The 18297-nt window shown below is 38.6% G+C and overlaps 1 protein-coding gene across 6 annotated transcripts in view; it reads right to left on the reverse strand.

Moving 5' to 3' along the window:
* LOC140467331 (uncharacterized) overlaps nt 1–18297 on the reverse strand; it is a 118124-nt gene that overhangs the window by 53054 nt on the left and 46773 nt on the right. For 5 of the 6 annotated variants that reach the window (XM_072563613.1, XM_072563610.1, XM_072563611.1 and 2 more), the window contains 8 exons: nt 17225–17368; nt 15456–15599; nt 14442–14588; nt 12645–12791; nt 10872–11018; nt 9063–9209; nt 7575–7715; nt 4878–5024 (listed from right to left, as the gene is read on the reverse strand). In XM_072563613.1, coding sequence (XP_072419714.1) covers nt 4878–5024; nt 7575–7715; nt 9063–9209; nt 10872–11018; nt 12645–12791; nt 14442–14588; nt 15456–15599; nt 17225–17368 — 1164 coding nt within the window. The remainder of the gene's footprint in view (nt 1–4877; nt 5025–7574; nt 7716–9062; nt 9210–10871; nt 11019–12644; nt 12792–14441; nt 14589–15455; nt 15600–17224; nt 17369–18297) is intronic. The other variant, XM_072563612.1, reaches the window with a different exon arrangement.

Genomic DNA, 18297 nt, shown 5'->3' on the forward strand with positions numbered 1-18297 from the left:
CACTTACATACTTACTACATAATTAATTGTACACTTACAAATTTTCAATCTATTACAAAAAGTGATTTGTCTACAATATTTAAAATGTATTTAATCATCATGATCAAATGTCAAGAAATAGATTTTTAATATTTATAGGTCATCTCTTCTTGGTTCTAGCTTTGTCTTTCCATTTATTTTTATTCCAGCATCGCTTCCTTATTGTCAGTCTGTCTAAAATTAATGGCTTCAATGAGTTACATGCTTTTGCTGAGCATTGAGAAGAATATTCAGACTTGTGTTGACAAATGGCAACTTATATTTCAACCACTCAAGTGTCTGGCAACGACCATTTCTAACAAGACAGAATCTAATAATCACTCCATGACATTCTCTAGTACTGCCATCACTGAATAGCACACTATCCAAAGTTTGGGAATTGCCATTCACCAGAATCTGAACTAGACTAGTCAAGTAAATGTTGCAAATATAACAGTTGATCAGGAAGTTAGGAATCTTGCATAGAGGAATAAGACAGTGCAACTTTTTGGGTCTGCAGATTGAAAAAGCAAAAATGACCTTTAGTAGAGTGAGATGTTCTTGATTAGATTACCTACATTGTGAAAACATGCCCTTCAGCCCAATAAGTCCACACAAACCCTCCAAAGAACAACCCACCCATTTCCCTCTGACTAATGAACTTAACACTATGGGTAATTTAGCATGGCCAATTCATCTGACCCGCACATCTTTGGTCTTTGGGAGTACCCAGGGGAAACACACGCAGACACAGGGAGAATGTGCAACCTCCACACAGACAGTCACCCAAACTCAGGTCCCTGGCCATGTGAGATATCAGTGCTAACCATTGAGCCACCATGCCGCTCTTGTCAGATGAGGGAGTTTAGGGAGAATTTACGTCTTACTGAGAATTATATCTGCAATAAATGCCATTGATTGCAAATCATATCAGATCGAATGGATCAGTTGGAGAGACAGTTAGAGGCAAAGAGAAATTTACAAGAGCAAGATGATGTGATGGATGATAATAATAGAAAGGGAGAAAAGTTGCTGATACAGTCACATAGATGGGTTAACTCCAGGAAAGGTGAGAGAGGTAGGCAGATAGTGCAGGTGTCTTTTGTGGCTATCCCCATTTCACACCAGTACGCTGTTTGGTAAATGTACAGGGTGATGGATTCTTAGGGAAATGTAGCATTAACAGCCAAGTTTCTGGTATCGAGACTGGCTCTAATGCAAAGACGGGTCTGTTGGGTTCCAAGAGGTCAATTGTGTTTGGGAATTTTCTAGTCTGAGGCACAGACAGACGTTTCTGTAGCCAGCAGCAAAAAATCAGAATGGTGTTTTGCCTCCCTGGTGCCAGGATCAAGGATGTCTCAGAGAGAGTACAGAATGTTCTCAAGGGGGAAGAAGGACCAGCAGGAGGTCATTGTACACATTGGAACCAATGACATAGAAAGGGAAAAGGGAGAATATACAGAGTTAGACAGGAATTTAAAAAGGAGGCCCTCACATGTAGTAATATTTGGATTACTCCCAGTGCTGCAAGCTACTGAGGGTAGGAAAAGGAGGATAGAGCGAAGGAATGTGTGGCTGAGGGGCTGGTGTATAGGAGAAGGATTCACATTTTTAGATCATTGGAATCTCTTCTGGGGTAGACGTGACCTGCACAAGGATGGGTTGTATTTGAATTGGAAGGGGGGTTTGCTAGAGCCGCTCAGGAGGACTTAGGCTAATGGAGAGGGGGAGGGGGGGGGCGGAGGAGGAGGAGGAGGAGGAGGAGGAGGAGGAGGGCCCAAGGAGATAGTGAGGAACGAGATAAATCTGAGACTGGTACAGTTGAGAACAGAAGTGAGTCAAACAGCCAGAGCAGGCAGGGTCAAAGCAGAGGAAAATGTAGGACCGGTAAATTAGACTGCATAGATTTCAACACAAGAGGCCTAACAGGGAAGGCAGATGAACTCAGGGTATGATTAGGAACACGGGACTGGGATATCATAGCAATTACTGAAACGTGGCTCAGGGATGGACAGGACTAACAGCTTAATGTTCCAGGATACAAACGCTATAGGAAGGACAGAAAGGGAGGCAAGAGAGGAGGGGGAGTGGTGTTTTTGATAAGCAACAGCATTACAGCTGTACTGAGGGAGGATATTCCTGGAAATACATCTAGGGAAGGTATTTGTGTGGATCTGAGAAATAAGAAAGGGATAATCACCTAATTTGGATTGTATTAAAGACCCCCCTAATAGTCAGCAGGAAATTGAGAAACAAATTTGTAAGGAGATCGCAGCTATTTGTAAGAATAACAGGGTGGTTATGATAGGGACCTTAACTTTCCAAACATAGACTGGAACTGCCATAATGTTAAGGGTTCAGATGGAGAGGAATTTGATCACAGTGTACAAGAAAATTTTCTGATTCAGTATGTGGATGTACCTACTAGAGAAGGTACAAAGCTTGACCTACTCTTGGGAAATAAGGTAGGGCAGGTGACTGAGGTGTCAGTGGGGGAGCACTTTGAGGCCAGCGACCATAATTCTATTGATTTAAAATAGTGATGGAAAGGGATAGACCAGATCTAAAAGTTGAAGTTCTAAATTTGTGGAGACTAATTTTTTACAGTATTAGGCACAAACATTTAAAAGTTTAGATTAGAGTGGTGCTGGAAAAGCACAGCATCCGAGGAGCAGGAAAATCGACGTTTCGGGCAAAAGCCCTTCATCAGGGATAGAGGCAGGGTGCCTGCAGAGTGGAGAGAAAAGTGGGTGTGGTGGGTGGCTGGGGAGAAGTTAGCAAAGTATACAATAGGTGAATGGGTGTGGGGATGGAGGTGATAGGTCAGAGAGGAGGGTGGGGGAAGGTAGCAATGAGTACAATTCCTGTGGTGGCAGGGGAGGGTGCCAGAACGGGAGGGTGGGTTGTCGGGGGGAGGGGGGGGGTGGCGTGGACCTGACCAGGTAGTTCAAGGAGGGAACGGTCTTTGCGGAAAGCGAAAATGGGTGGGGAGGGAAATATATCCCTGGTGGTGGGGTCCGTTTGGAGGTGACGGAAATGTCTTGGGATGATGCGGTTTATGTGAAAGTTTGTAGGGTGGACTTTTAAAAGCTGGTTGGGGGCAGATGTCCGCAGGTAAACGTACAGCTGGAAAATGGGAAGCGTTCAGAAATAAGATAACGAGAATCCAGAAAAGGATATTCCTGTTAGGGTGAAAGGAAAGGCTGGTGGGTGTAGGGAATGCTGGAAGACTAGAGAAATTGAGGGTTTGGTTAAGAAAAAGAATGAAGCCTGTGTCAGGTATAGACAAGATGGATCAAATGAATCCTGAGAAGAGTATAAAGGCAGTAGTCAGGAAGGCATTTGGTATGCTTTCCTTTATTGGTCAGAGTATTGAGTACAGGAGTTAGGGGTCATTTTGCGGCTGTACAGGACATTGGTTAGGCCACTGTAGGAATACTGCATGCAATTCTGGTCTCTTTCCTATCAGAAAGATGTTGTGAAACTTGAAAGGTTTCAGAAAAGATTTACAAGGATGTTGCCAGGGTTGGAAGATTTGAGCTATAGGGAGAGGCTGAACAGGCTGGGGCTGTTTTCCCTGGAGCGTCGAAGGCTGAGGGGTGACCTTATAGAGGTTTACAAAATTATGAGGGACATGGATAGGATAAATAGACAAAGTCTTTTCCCTGAGGTCGGGGAGTCCAGAACTAGAGGGCATAGGTTTAGGGTGAGAGGGGAAAGATATAAAACAGATCTAAGTGCCAACGTTTTCACGCAGAGGGTGGTACATGTATGGACTGAGCAGGTACCCATGTGATCATTCTTCCTTCCTGCTCTGTATGTATGTCTATTCTAATCATTTTACTTTAGATTTTAAGCTTTCATATTTCAGATTATTTTTATTGGCGTGTGTCAATTCACTACAGGTCCTTCTTCTATAATGTGATGGTTGTGTTCTTGTGCAACCCCATCTTTTAGAAAATAGCGCATTAGAAATAGCACATTGAGTGTTGGTAATCTAATCACATTGCAGCCAAAACACATTTTAAAAGTTTGCATTTTATAAACGCTGTCCCCAGTTCGTCGATCTGTGTCACAGCAAATTTGCATTAACAAAACATGCATTTTATCAGAACAACCTGTCGTACCTTCAAATGTAAAGGTCATTAATATTCCGCAGGAAACATTCCAATCTATTAGCTAGTTTCATGTATTGGGATTTCCGTTAATGTAGTGAAACAGTGAATTCAAATTAATTCTGGATTGAAATGATTCAGCATATTTATGAAGCAACTCATAATTCTTTTCACTCCAAACATTGCAACATATCTAATTCTAAAGGCTAAGGCTATACAACTCCCACTTACTGTATCTGATGTAAAGGAAGAGCTGGCAGATTAAAGTAAGATGGAACACTTGCCTTAACTCTTTGATCCAATTTCCATTACAATGCATCAGTATGGACAATGTTCACTATGTAAAACAGATTGATTAGCCTTAAAATTACAGTCAGGCGATGTAAAGGTAATGTCAGAAACCATTTCTTCACAGAAAGAAGAAAGAAATTTAGAACTGTCTCCCAAAAAGGTCGGTCAGACTAGGTCAATAATTGAAAATTGCTAAATTAAGTTCGAGAACTTTTCATTGGATAAAGGTGTTCCTGGTTATGGAACCAAGATGAATAGTTGGAGCTACGATTCAGAGCAATCTTGTTCGAGTTCAATGTGAAATCAGGACTGAGATATGGAATGGACTATTCATAGATCTTATCATTCTAAGGATTTAAAAAAGTAATGTTCACAAAGTAAGTTAGCACACACAAAGAGAATTGGAAAGTAGAATAGGTATAAGCTGCCCATGAAATTCAAATGAATACTCACATTTACCAAGTAATCTTTGGAAGAAAAGGTTTGGCTCTGCATCATCTGTATTATGATAGTAGGCCTGAGCTGTTGTTTCATTTATTGCTTTGATTGTAGTCATGAAGGTAGAAGGAATGGAAGGCTGGCGATCGTCATCAGGAAGAACTGAAGCAAAAGAAACACAATTTCTCTGGTATGGGTTTTCATTCAATGAGTCATTATAATCACCAAATTTTACAAACTCAGATCAAGCTTTTAGGGAAATAACTTGAATTCATGACAGTTTCTTCATTTTTTGGAACTGGTACAACGTGAAGCTAATGTCCCAACTTCCAAACAAAACTGTATCTGGAACCCATCTCAATTAAAGCAGTATGGTGTGTGTGGGGTCAGTAGGGGCAAGTAAATGGGTGCGAGACAGTCATGATGATGCAAAGTGAAGGAGAGTGAGCTTCGCTCTCAGTGTCTTTGTGGAAATAAACCCGTTCATCTGGACTCCACAGAAATCAAACAAGACATAAATATCCTTCCTTTCTGTAAACATTCAGGGAATGTAGTTCCTAAAGGGACTTAGGCATTTGTGTAAATAAGAAAAAGGTGCTGTTCACTCTTTGGAAATTAAAACATTGTGAAACAGTCAGTTATTAACTTGGCTCACTTGCAGCATCTCTGATCATTGCAATGAACTTAAGATAGATATATAAAAAAAACATGCAAATGTTATAGACTATTTAATCCACCCAAGGTCCTGATGCCCTTATGCAGGTACCAATGTGATCATTCTTCCTGTTCCTGCTCTATATGTACATCTGTTCTAATCATTTGACTTTCAATTTTAAGCCTTCATATTTCAGATTATTTTATTGGCATTTCTCAATTCACTACAGGAACTTCTTCTATAACGTGATGGTTGCATTCTTGTGCAACCCCATCTCATATAAAAATAGTGCATTACAAACAATGCTTCAATTGTTGGTGATCTAATAACATTACAACCAAAACACGTTTTAAAAGTTTGTGTTTTAGAAACACTGTCACCAATTTGTCAACCTGTGTTACAGCAAATTTGCATGAACAAAACATGCATTTTATCAGAACAACCTGTCATACCATCAAGTGTAATGGTCATTAATATTCTGTCGAAAACATTCCAGTCTATTAGCTACTTTTATGTATTGGCATCTCTGTTATTGTAGTGAAACATTGCATTCAAATTAATTCTGGATTGAAATGAATCTGCATATTTATGAAGCAACTCATAATTCTTTTCACTCCAAACATTGCTACATATGTAATACTAGAGGCTAAAGCTAGAGAACTCCCACTTAGTCTACCTGATCTAAACGAATAACTGCCAGATTAAAGTGAGCTGGAACACATGTCTTAAGTCATTGATCCAATTTCCATTACAACCCATCAGCATGGACAATGTTCACTGTGTATAACAAATCGATTAGCCTTAAAATTACAGTCAGACTATGTCAAGATAATGTGGTAAAAACAATGACTGCAGTTGTTGGAAACCAGATTCCGGACTAGAGTGATGCTGGAAAGGCACAGCAGTTCAGGCAGCATCCGAGGAGCAGGAAAATTGATGTTTCGGGCAAAAGCCCTTCATCAGGAATACAGGTAGAAAGCCTGAAGAGTGAATAGATAAATGAGAAGAGGGTGGGGTGGGGAGAAAGTAGCATAAAGTACAATAGGTGAATGGGTGTGGAATGAAAGTGATAGGTCAGGGAGGAGGGTGGAGTGAATAGGTGGAAAGGAAGATAGGCAGGTAGGACAAGTCATGGGGACAGTACTGAGCTGGAAGTTTGAAACTGGGATGAGGTGGGGGAAGGGGAAATGGGGAAACTGGTGAAGTCCACATTGATACCCTGGGGTTGAAGTGTGTCTGAGGTGGAACACTTCAACCCCAGAGCATCAATGTGGACTTCACCAGTTTCCTCATTTCCCCTTCCCCCACCTCACCCCAGTTCCAAACTTCCAGCTCAGCACTTGTCCCCATGACTTGTCCTACATGCCTACCTTCCTTTCCACCTATCCATTCCACCCTCCTCCCTGACCTATCACCTTCATTCCACCCCCATTCACCCACTGTACTCTTTGCTACCTTCCTCCACCCTCCTCCCTGACATATTACCTTCATCCCCACCCCCATTCACCTATTGTACTCTATGCTACTTTCTCCCCACCCTCCTCTCATTTATCTCTCCACTCTTCAGGCTTTCTGCCTGTATTCCTGATGAAGGGCTTTTGCCTGAAACGTCGATTTTCCTGCTCATCGGTTGCTGCCTGAACTGCTGTGCTTTTCCAGCACCACTCTAGTCTGGAATATGCAAAGATAATGTCAGAAAGCATTCCTTCACAGAAAGGAAACAAGAAATCGAGAATTGTCTCCCCAAGAATATGGGTCAGACTAGGTCAATAATTGAAATTCTGAAATTAAGATCGGCAGCTTTTCATTGGATAAGGATGCTCAGGGTTCTGGAACCAAGGTGAAGAGTTGGAGTTACGATTCAGAGCAACCTCTTTCTAGTTCAATATGAAGTCGGGACTGAGAGGTGGAATGGGCTATTCATAGGTCGTATTGTTGTAGGGATTCAAAAAAGAAATGTTGGCAAATTAAGTTAGCACACACAAGGAGTATTGGAAAATAGAATAGGCATATGCTGTCCTTTAAATTCAAATGATGCAACAAATACTCATACTTACCAAGTAATAGCCCAAAAGGAAGGCTTCTCTCTGCATTGTCTCTATTAAGGGAGTTGGCCTGAGCTGTCGTTTCATTTATTGCGTTGAATGTAATTTCGAAGGTAGAAAGAATGGAAGGCCAGTGATCAGCATCAGGAAGAGCTGAAGCACAAAGACACACAATTGCTCTCATATGGTTGTTCATTCAATGAGTCATTATAATCACAGAATTTTACAAACTCATCAAGCTTTTCAGGAAATAACTTGAATTTATGCCAGTTTCTTCAGTTTTCACTTGTGGTACAATATGAAGCTAATGCCCTAAATCCCAAACAAAATTGGATCTGGAACTCATCTACATGAGAACAGCATGGTGTGTGTGGGTCCTCTGGGGCAAGGTAATGGGTGGGAGACAATCAAGACATTGCAAAATGAAGAGGAGTAAGCCTCGCCCTCAGTGTCTTTATGGAAATATTTCTGTTCATCTGGACTCCACAGAAATCAAACAAGACACAAATATCCTTCCTTTCTGTAAGCATTCAGGGAATGTAGTTCCTAAAGGGACCCAGGCATTTGTGTAAATAAGAATAAGGTGCTGTCCACTCTTTGGAAATTAAAACATTGTGAAACAGTCAGTTATTAATTTGGTTCACTTGCGGAATCGGTGATAATTGCATTGAACTTAAGATAGATATAAACAAAAATGTGAATTTTACAGAGTATTTAATCCACCTAAAGTCCTGAGGCCCTTATGCAGATACCCATGTAATCATTCTTCCTGTTCCTGCTCGATATGTACCTCTGTTCTAAGCATTTTACTTTAGATTTCAAGCTTTCATATTTCAGATTATTTTCATTGACATGTCTCAATTCACTACAGCTACATCTTCTATAATATGATGGTTGCATTCTTATGCAATGCCACCTTACATAAAAATAGTGCATTAGAAACAGCGCTTCAAGTGTTGGTGATCAAATCACATTACAGCCAAAACATATTTTAAAAGTTTGTGTTTTAGAAACACTGACCCCAATTCGTTAATCTGTGTTACAAATCCAATTTCCATTACAACCCATGAGTATGGACAATGTTCATTGTTTACAACTGATCAATTAGCCTTAAAAGTACAGTCAGGCTGTGTAAAGAATGTCAGAAAACATTTATTCACAGAAAGGAGTCATGAAATCCAGAACTGTCTCCCCCAAAAAGTGATTTAGTCCAGGTCAATAATTGAAAATTCCTAAATTAAGATCGAGAGCATTTCATGGATAGAGGTGTTCAGGGTTATGGAACCAAGGTGAATAGTTGGAGTTACAATTCAGAACAACCTTGTTCCAGTTCAATACAAAATCAGGACTGAGAGATTGAGTGGACTATTCATAAATCTTATTGTTCTAAGTGTTCAAAAAAGAAATGTTCATGAAGTAAGTTATCACACACAAGGACAATTGGAAAATAGAATAGGCATATGTTGCCCATGAAATTCAAATGATGCAATGAATACTCACAGTTACCAAGCAATTGTCGGAAGAAAAGGTTTGGCTCTGCATCATCTGTATTAAGGAAGTAGGCCTGAGCTGTCGTTTCATCTATTGCATTGATTCTAATTGTATCAGTAGAAGGAATGGAAGGCTGGTGATTATCATCAGGAGGACCTGAAGCACAAAGACACATAATTGCTCTGAAATGGTTTTTCATTCAATGAGTCATTATAATCACAAAATGTCACAAACTCAAATCAAGCTTTTAGGGAAATAACTTGAATTCATGACAGTTTCTTCATTTTTCATGATTGGTACAATGTGAAGCTATTGTCCTAAATTCCAAATAAAATTGGATCTGGAACCCACCTCCATCAAAGCAGCATGCTGTGGGGGCAAGGCAATGGGTGCGAGACAGTCATGATGATGCAAAGTGAAGGGGAGTGAGCCTTGCCCACAGTGTCTTTGTGGAAATATTTCTGTTCATCTGGACTCCACAGAAATCAAACAACACACAAATGACATTCCCTTCCATGAACATTTGGGTAATGTAGTTCCTAAAAAGACCCAGGTATTTGTGTGAATAAGAACCAGGTGCTGTCCACTCTTTGGAAATTAAAACATTGTGAAACAGTCAGTTATTAATTTGACTCACTTGCAGAATCTGTGATAACTGCATTGAACTTAAGATAGATATGATCAAAAGGTGTGAATGTTACAGACTATTTAATCCATCTACAGTCCTGAGGCCCTTATGCAGGTACCCATGTGTTCATTCTTCCTGTTCCTGATCTATATGTACATCTGTTCTAATCATAATTTACTTTAGATTTTAAGCTTTCATATTTCAGATTATTTTCATTGGCATCTCAATTCACTACAGGTGCTTCTTCTATAACATGGTTGTGTTTTTGTGCAACCTCATCTTATAGAAAAATACTGCATTAGAAACAACGCTTCCAGTGTTGGCATCTAACCATATTACAGCCAAACCGGTTTTAAACATCTGCGTTTTAGAAACACTGTTCCCAATTCCACAATCTGTGTTACAGCAAATTTGCATTAACGAAACTGCATTTTATCAGAACACCCTCTCGTACCTTCAGGGCAAATGGTCATTAATATTCTGCAGGAAACATTCTAATCTATTAATTACTTTTATGTATTGGGATCTGTGTTATTGTAGTGCAACATTGCATTCAAGTTAATTCTGGTTTGAAATGATTAAGCATATCTATGAAGCAACTAATCATGCTTTTCACTCCAAACATTGCAACATATGTAATAGTAAAGGCTAAGGCTACAGAACTCCCACTTACTGTACCAAATTTAAAAGAATAGCTGCCAGATTAAAGAAAGATAGAACACAGGCCTAAAGTCATTGATTCAATTTCCATTACAACCCATCAGAATGGACAATGTTCACGGTGTAGAATAGATCGATCAGCCTTAAAATTACAGTCAGGCTACGTACAGATAATGTCAGAAAACATTTCTTCACAGAAAGGAGACAAGAAATCTAGAGTTGTCTCCCCAAAAAAGTGGTTCAGACTTGGTCAATAATTGAAAATTCCTAAATTAAGATTGGGAGCTTTACATTGGAGTAAAGGTATTCAGGGTTATGGAGCCAAGATGGATAGTTGAAGTTACTAGTTCATATTGTACTAGTTCAATATGAAATCAGGACTGAGATGGAATGGACTATTTATAGATCTTGTAATTCTAAGGATTCAAGAAAAAAAATGTTCGCAACATAATTTAGCGCATACAAAGAGAATTAGAAAATATAATGGGCACATATTGCCATGAAATTCAAATGACACAACGAACACTCACCGTGACCATGTAATAGTCTGAAGAAAAGGCTTGGCTCTGCATCATCTGTATTTGGTAGCATGGCCAGAGCTGTTGTTTTATTTATTGCTTTGATTGTAATTTTGATCATAGAAGGAATGGAAGGCTGGTGATCATCATCAAAAGGCGCTAAAACACAAAGACATATAATGGCTCTGATATGGTTGTTCTTCTAATCAGTCATTATAATCATAAAATTTTACAAACTCAGGTCAAGCTTTTGGGGAAATAACTTGAATTCATGCCAGTTTCTTCATTTTTCACGATTGGTACAATGTGAAGCTATTGTCTGAAATCCAAAACAAAATTGGATCTGGAACTCATCTGCTGGAAAGCAGCATGGTGTGTGTGGATTTGGTGGAGGCAAGGCATGAGTGTGAGACAGACATGATGATGCAAAGTGAAGGGGAGGGAGCCCTGCCCACAGTGTCTTTGTGGAAATATTTCTGTTCATCTGGACTCCACAGAAATCAAAGAAGACACAAATGTCCTTCCCTTCTGTAAAGATTTAGGTAATGTATTTCCTAAAAGGACTAAGAATAAGGTGCTGTCCACTCTGTGGAAATTAAAACATTGTGGAACAGTCAGTTATTAATTTGGCTCACTTGCAGAATTCTTGATAATTGCACTGAACTTAAGATAAATATAAAAAAAGAACATGCGAGTATTATAGACTATTTAATTCACCCAAGGTCCTGAGGTTATTAGGCAGGTACCCATGTGATCATTCTTCCTGTTCATGATCTATATGTATGTCTGTTCTAATCATTTTACTTCAGATTTTAAGCTTTCATATTTCAGATTATTTTCATTGACGTGCATCAATTCACTACAGGTACTTCTTCTATAACATAATGGCTACATTCTTGTGCAACCCCATCATATAGAAAATAGTGCATTAGAAACAGTACTTCAAGTGTTGGTGATCTAATTACATTACACGTTTTAAAAGTTTGCGTTTTAGAAACACTGTCCTCAATTCGTCAATCTGTGTTACAGCAAATTTGCGTGAACAAAACATGCATTTTTCAGAACAACCGGTCATACCGTCAGGTGTAATGGTCATTAATATTCAGTCGGAAACATTCCAACCTATTAATTATTTTTCGGTATTGGGATTTCTGGCAATGTAGTGAAACATTGCATTCAAATTAATTCTGATTTGAAATGATTAAACATATTTATGGAGCAACTAATCATTCTTTGCTCAAAGCATTGCAACATACATAATACTAAAGGCTACGGCCAGAGAACTCCCACTTACTGTACCTGATCTAAAGGAATAGCTGCCAGAATAAAGTAAAATGCAACACATGCCTGACCTCATTGATCCAATTTCCATTACAACACATCAGTATGGACAAGGTTCACTGTGTAGAACAGATGAATTAATCTTAAACTTGCAGACAGGCTTTCTTCAAAGAAAGGAGAGAAGAAATCTAGAAATGTCTTCCTAAAAAAGTGGTTCAGTCAGAGTTAGTAATTGAAAATCCCTAAATTAAGATTGAGAGCTTTTCATTGGATAAAGGTGTTAAGGGATGTGGAACCAAGATGAAGAGTTAATGTTATGATTCAGAACATCCTTGTTCTAGTTCAATGTGAAATCAGGACTGAAGGGATGAATGGACTATCCATAGATCTTATGGTTCAAAGGATTCAAAAAAGAAAAGTTCACGATGTAAGTTAAAATGAGAATTGGAACATAGAACAGGCCTATGCTGCCCATGAAATGAAAATGATGCAAAGGATACTCACTGTTACGACGTGATCGTTGGGAGGAACGGCTTAGCTTTGCATCATCTGTATTATCCAATGTGGCCAGAGCTGTTTTTCCATTTATGGCATTGAATTTAATTGTGAGGGTAGAAGAAATGGAAGGCTGGTGATCATCATCAGGAAGAGCTGAAGCACAAGGACACATAATTGCTCTGATACAGTTTTTCATTCAATGCGTCATTATAATCACAAAATTTTACAAACTCAGATCAAGCTTTTCAACAAAAAACTTAAATTCATGCCAGTTTCTTCATTTTTCACAAGTGGTACAATGTGAGGCTGTTGTCCAAAATCCTAAAAAAAATTGGATTTGGAACTCATCTGCATGAAAGCAGCATGCTGTGTGTGGGTCCTCTGGGGTCATAGCAATGGTTGGGAGACAATTATGATGATGCAAAGTGAAGGGGAGTTGAGCCTAGCCCACAGTGTCTTTGTGGAAATATTCCCATTCATCTGAACTCCACACAAAAAAAAAAATCACACAAGACACAAATGTCCTTCCTTTATGTAAACATTCAGGTAATGTCATTTCCAAAAGGTCCCAGACATTTCTATGAATAAGAATACACTCTGTACACTCTGTGGAAATTAAAGCATTGTAATACAGACAACTATTACTTTTCTTCCCTTGCAGAATCTGTGATATTTGTATTGAACTTAAGATAGATATGATATAAAGAACATGTGAATGTTCCAGACTATTTAATCCACCTAAAGTCCTGAGGCCCTTATGCAGGTACCCATTGATTATTCTTCCCGTTCCCGCTCTATATGTATGTCTGTTCTAATCATTTTAGATTTTAAGCTTTCATATTTCAGAATAGTTTCATTGATGCGCCTCAATTCTTCTATAATGTAACAGTTGTGTTCTTTTGCAACCCCATCTGATAGAAAAACAGTGCATTAGAAACAGCGTTTCAAGTGTTGGTGATCGAATCACATTATAGCCAGAACACGTTTTAAAAGTTTGCGTTTTAGAAACATTGTCCCCAATTCATCAATTTGTGTTACAGAATATTTGCATTGAGAAACATGAATTTTATCATGCCTTTAGGTGTACTGGTCATTAATATTCCGTAGCAAACATTCCAATCTATTAATTATTTTTATGTATTGGGATCTCTGTTAACGTAATGAAACATGGCATTCAAATTAATTCTGGATTAAAATGATTCAGCATTTTTATGGAGCAACTAATATTTACTTTCACTCCAAACATTACAACATATGTAATACTAAAGGCTAAGGCTACAGAACTCCCACTTACTGAATCTGATGTAAAGGAATAGCTGCCAGATTAAAGTAAGATGGAACACATGTCTTAACTCATTGATCCAATTTCCATTACAACCCATCAGTCTGGACAATGTTCACTGTGTAGAACAGATCGAGTAGCCTTCAAATTACAGTCAGGCTATGACAAGATAATGTCAGAAACCATTTCTTCACAGGAAGGAGACAAGAAATTTAGAATTGTCTTCCCAAAAATGCGGTTCCGTCTAGGTCAATAATTGAAAATTCTGAAATTAAGATTGAAATTTCATTGGATAAGGGTGTTCAGGGTTATGGAACCAAGGTGAATAATAGGAGTTATGATACAGAACAACCTTGTTCTAGTTGAGTATGAAATCAGGACTGAGATGGAGTGGACTAATCATAGATCTAGTGATTCAAAAAAGAAATGTTCACAAAGTAATTTAGCACATTCAAGGAGAATTGGAAAATAGAACAGGCATATGCTGCCCATGGAATTCAAATGATGCAATGAATACTCACAGTTATGATGTAATGGATCATCGAAACGTCTTGCCTCTGCATCATCTGTATTCCGGGTGTCTGTCTGAGGAATTATTTCATTTATTGCGTTAATTGTAGTTGAGACAGTAAAAGGAATGGCAGGCTGGTGATCATCATCAGGAGTAGCTGAAGCACAAAGACACACAATTGCTCTGATATGGTTTTTCTTTCAATCAGTCATTATAATCACAAAATTTTACAAACTCAGATAAAGCTTTTCGGGAAATAATTTGTATTCGTGCCAGTTTCTTCATTTTCACAAGTGATACAATGTGAAAATATTGTCCCAAATTCCAAACAAAATTGGATCTGGACCTCCTCTGCATGAAAGCAGCATGCTGTGTATGGGTCCTGTGGGGTCATAGCAATGGGTGCGAGATGCCATGATGATGCAACATGAAGGAGAGTGACCCGAGCTCACAGTGTCTTCGTGGAAATATTCCTGTTCATCTGGACTCCACAGAAATCAAACAAGACGCAAATATCCTTCCTTTCTGTAAACATTTGGAAAATATAGTTCCTAAAAGGCCCCAGGCATTTGTGTGAATTACAAAGTATCAGTATGGACAATGTTCACTGTGAAGAGCAGATCGATTAGCCTTAAAATTACAGTCAGATTATGTCAAAATAACGTCAGGAAGCATTTCTTCACAGAAAGGAGACAAGAAATCGAGAAATGTCTCCCCAAAACAGTGATTCAGACGAGGTCAATAATTGAAAATTCCAAAATTAAGATTGAGAGTTTTTCATTGGATAAGGGTGTTCAGGGCTATGGAACCAAGATGAATAATAGGAGTTATGATTCAGAACAACCTCATTCTAGTTCAATGTGAAATCAGGACTGAGAGATGAAATGGACTATTCATAGATCTTATAGTTCTAAAGATTCAAAAAAGGCATGTTCGCAAAGTAATTTAGCACGTACAAGGAGAATTGGAAAATGGAATAGACATAATCTGTCCCTGAAATTCAAGTGATGCAACAGATACTCACTCTTGCCAAGTGGTTGTGGGGTCAAATGGCTTGCCTCTGCATCATCTGTTTTCTGGGAGGCCTGAGTTGATGGTTCATTTATTGCATTGATTGTCATTGGGACAGTAGAAGGATTGGCAGGCTGGTGATCATCATCGGGAAGAGCTGAAGCACAAAGACACATAATTGCTCTGAGATAGTTTTTCTTCCAAACAGTCGTCATCATCACAAAATTTAGATCAAGCCTTTAGGGAAGTAACTTGAATTCATGCCAGTTTCATTATTTTCACAAGTGATACCATGTGAAGCCATTGTCCTAAATTCCAAACAAAATTGGATTTAGAACTCATGCTGTGTGTGGGTTCTGTGGGGGCAAGGCAATTGGTGCGAGACAGTCATGATGATGCAAAATGAAGCCCACAGTGTCTCTGTGGAAATATTCCTGTTCATCTGGACTCCACAGAAATCAAAGAAGACAAAAATATCCTTCCTTTCTGTGAACATTCAGATAATGTAGTTTCTAAAAGGACCCAGGTATTTGTAGGAATAAGAATAAGGTGCTGTCCACTGTTTGGAAATTAGAATGTTGTGAAACAGTCAGTTTTTAATTTGGTTCACTTGCAGAATCTCTGATAATTGCATTGAATTTAACATAGATATTAAAAAAAGAACATGTGAATGTTACAGACTATTTAATCCACCTAAGGTCCTGAGGCCCTTCTGCATGTACCCATATGATCATTCTTCCTGTTCTCATATATGCCTTTTCTAATTTAAGCTTTCATATTTCAGATTATTTTCATTGGCATGTCTCAATTCACTACAGGTACTTTTTCTACAACGTGATGGTTGTGTTCTTGTGCAACCCCATCTTATAGAAAAATAGTGCATTAGAATCAGCATGTCTAGTGTTGGTAATCTAATCACATTATAGCCAAGAAACATTTTTAAAGTTTGCATCTTAGAAACACTGTCCCCAATTCATCAATCTGTGTAACAACAAATTTGCATTAACGAAACATGCATTTTACCAGAACAACCTGTCGTACCTTCAGGTGTAATGGTCAATAATATTCTGTTGGGAACATTCCAATCTATTAATTATTTTTATGTATTGGGATCTCTGTGATTGTAGTGAAACACTGCATTCAAATTAATTCTGGATTGAAATGATTCAGCATATTTATGAAGCAACTCATAATTCTTTTCACTCCAAACATTGCAACATATCTAATTCTAAAGGCTAAGGCTATACAACTCCCACTTACTCTACATGATCTAAAGGAATAGCTGCCAGATTAAAGTAAGATGGAACAAATGCCTTAACTCATTGATCAAATTTCCTTTACAAAGTATCAGTATGGACAATGTTCACTGTGAAGAACAGATCGATTAGCCTTAAAATTACTGTCAGATTATGTCAAGATAATGTCAGGAAGCATTTCTTCAGGAAAGGAGGCAAGAAATCAAGAAATGTCTCCCCAAAACAGTGATTCAGATGAGGTCAATAATTGAAAATTCCAAAATTAAGATTGAGAGCTTTTCATTGGATAAGGGTGTTCAGGGCTATGGAACCAAGATGAATAATAGGAGTTATGATTCAGAACAACCTCGTTCTGGTTCAATGTGAAATTAGGACTGAGAGATGGAAGGTACAATTCATAGATCATATAGTTCTAAAGATCCAAAAAAGGCATGTTTGTAAAGTAATTTGGCATGTACAAGGGGAATTGGAAAATGGAATAGGCATGTGCTGTCCCTGATATTCAACTGATGCAATGGATACTCACTCTTGCCAAGTGGTTGTGGGGTCAAATGGCTTGCCTCTGCATCATCTGTTTTCTGGGAGGCCTGGGTTGATGGTTCATTTATTGCGTTGATTGTCGTTGGGACGGTAGAAGGATTGGCAGGCTGGTGATCATCATCGGGAAGAGCTGAAGCACAAAGACACATAACTGGTCTGATATGGTTTTTCTTTCAATCAGTCATTATCATCACAAAATTCAGATCAAGCCTTTAGGGAAATAACTTTAATTCATGCCAGATTCATCATTTTCACAAGTGATACAATGTGAAGCCATTGTCCTAAATTCCAAACAAAATTGGATTTAGAACTCATGCTGTGTGTGGGTTCTGTGGGGGCAGGGCAATGGGTGTGAGACAGTCATGATGATGCAAAATGAAGCCCACAGTGTCTCTGTAGAAATATTCCTGTTCATTTGGACTCCACAGAAATCAAAGAAGACAAAAATATCCTTCTTTTCTGTGAACATTCGGATAATGTAGTTTCTAAAAGGACCCAGGTATTTGTATGAATAAGAATAAGGTGCTGCCCACTGTTTGGAAATTAAAACATTGTGAAACAGTCAGTTTTTAATTTGGTTCACTTGCAGAATCTCTGCTAACTGCAATGAACTTAAGATAGATATAAAAAAAATCTAAATGTTGCAGACTATTTAAAAGCAAATTACTGCAGATGCTGGAATCTGTAACCAAAAGAGAAAATGCTAGAAAATGTCAGCAGGTCTAGCAGCATCTGTAAGGAGAGAAAAGAGCTGATATTTAGAGTCTAACTGACTCTTTGTCAAAGGGTCAGTTAGACGCGAAACGTCAGCTCTTTTTCTCTCCTTACAGATACTGCCAGACCTGCTGAGATTTTCCAGCATTTTCTCTTTTGGTTACAGACTATTTAATCCACCTAAGGTCCTGAGGCCCTTATGCAGGTACCCATGTGATCACTTTCCTGTTCCTGATCTACATATATATGTCTTTCCTAATTTACATTTTAAGCTTTCATATTTCAGATTATTTTCACTTATATGTCTCAATTTACTAACAGATACTTCTTCTACAATGTGATGGT

This window comes from Chiloscyllium punctatum, chromosome 45, assembly GCF_047496795.1.
Source record: "Chiloscyllium punctatum isolate Juve2018m chromosome 45, sChiPun1.3, whole genome shotgun sequence".
Classification (NCBI taxonomy): Eukaryota; Metazoa; Chordata; class Chondrichthyes; order Orectolobiformes; family Hemiscylliidae; genus Chiloscyllium; species Chiloscyllium punctatum.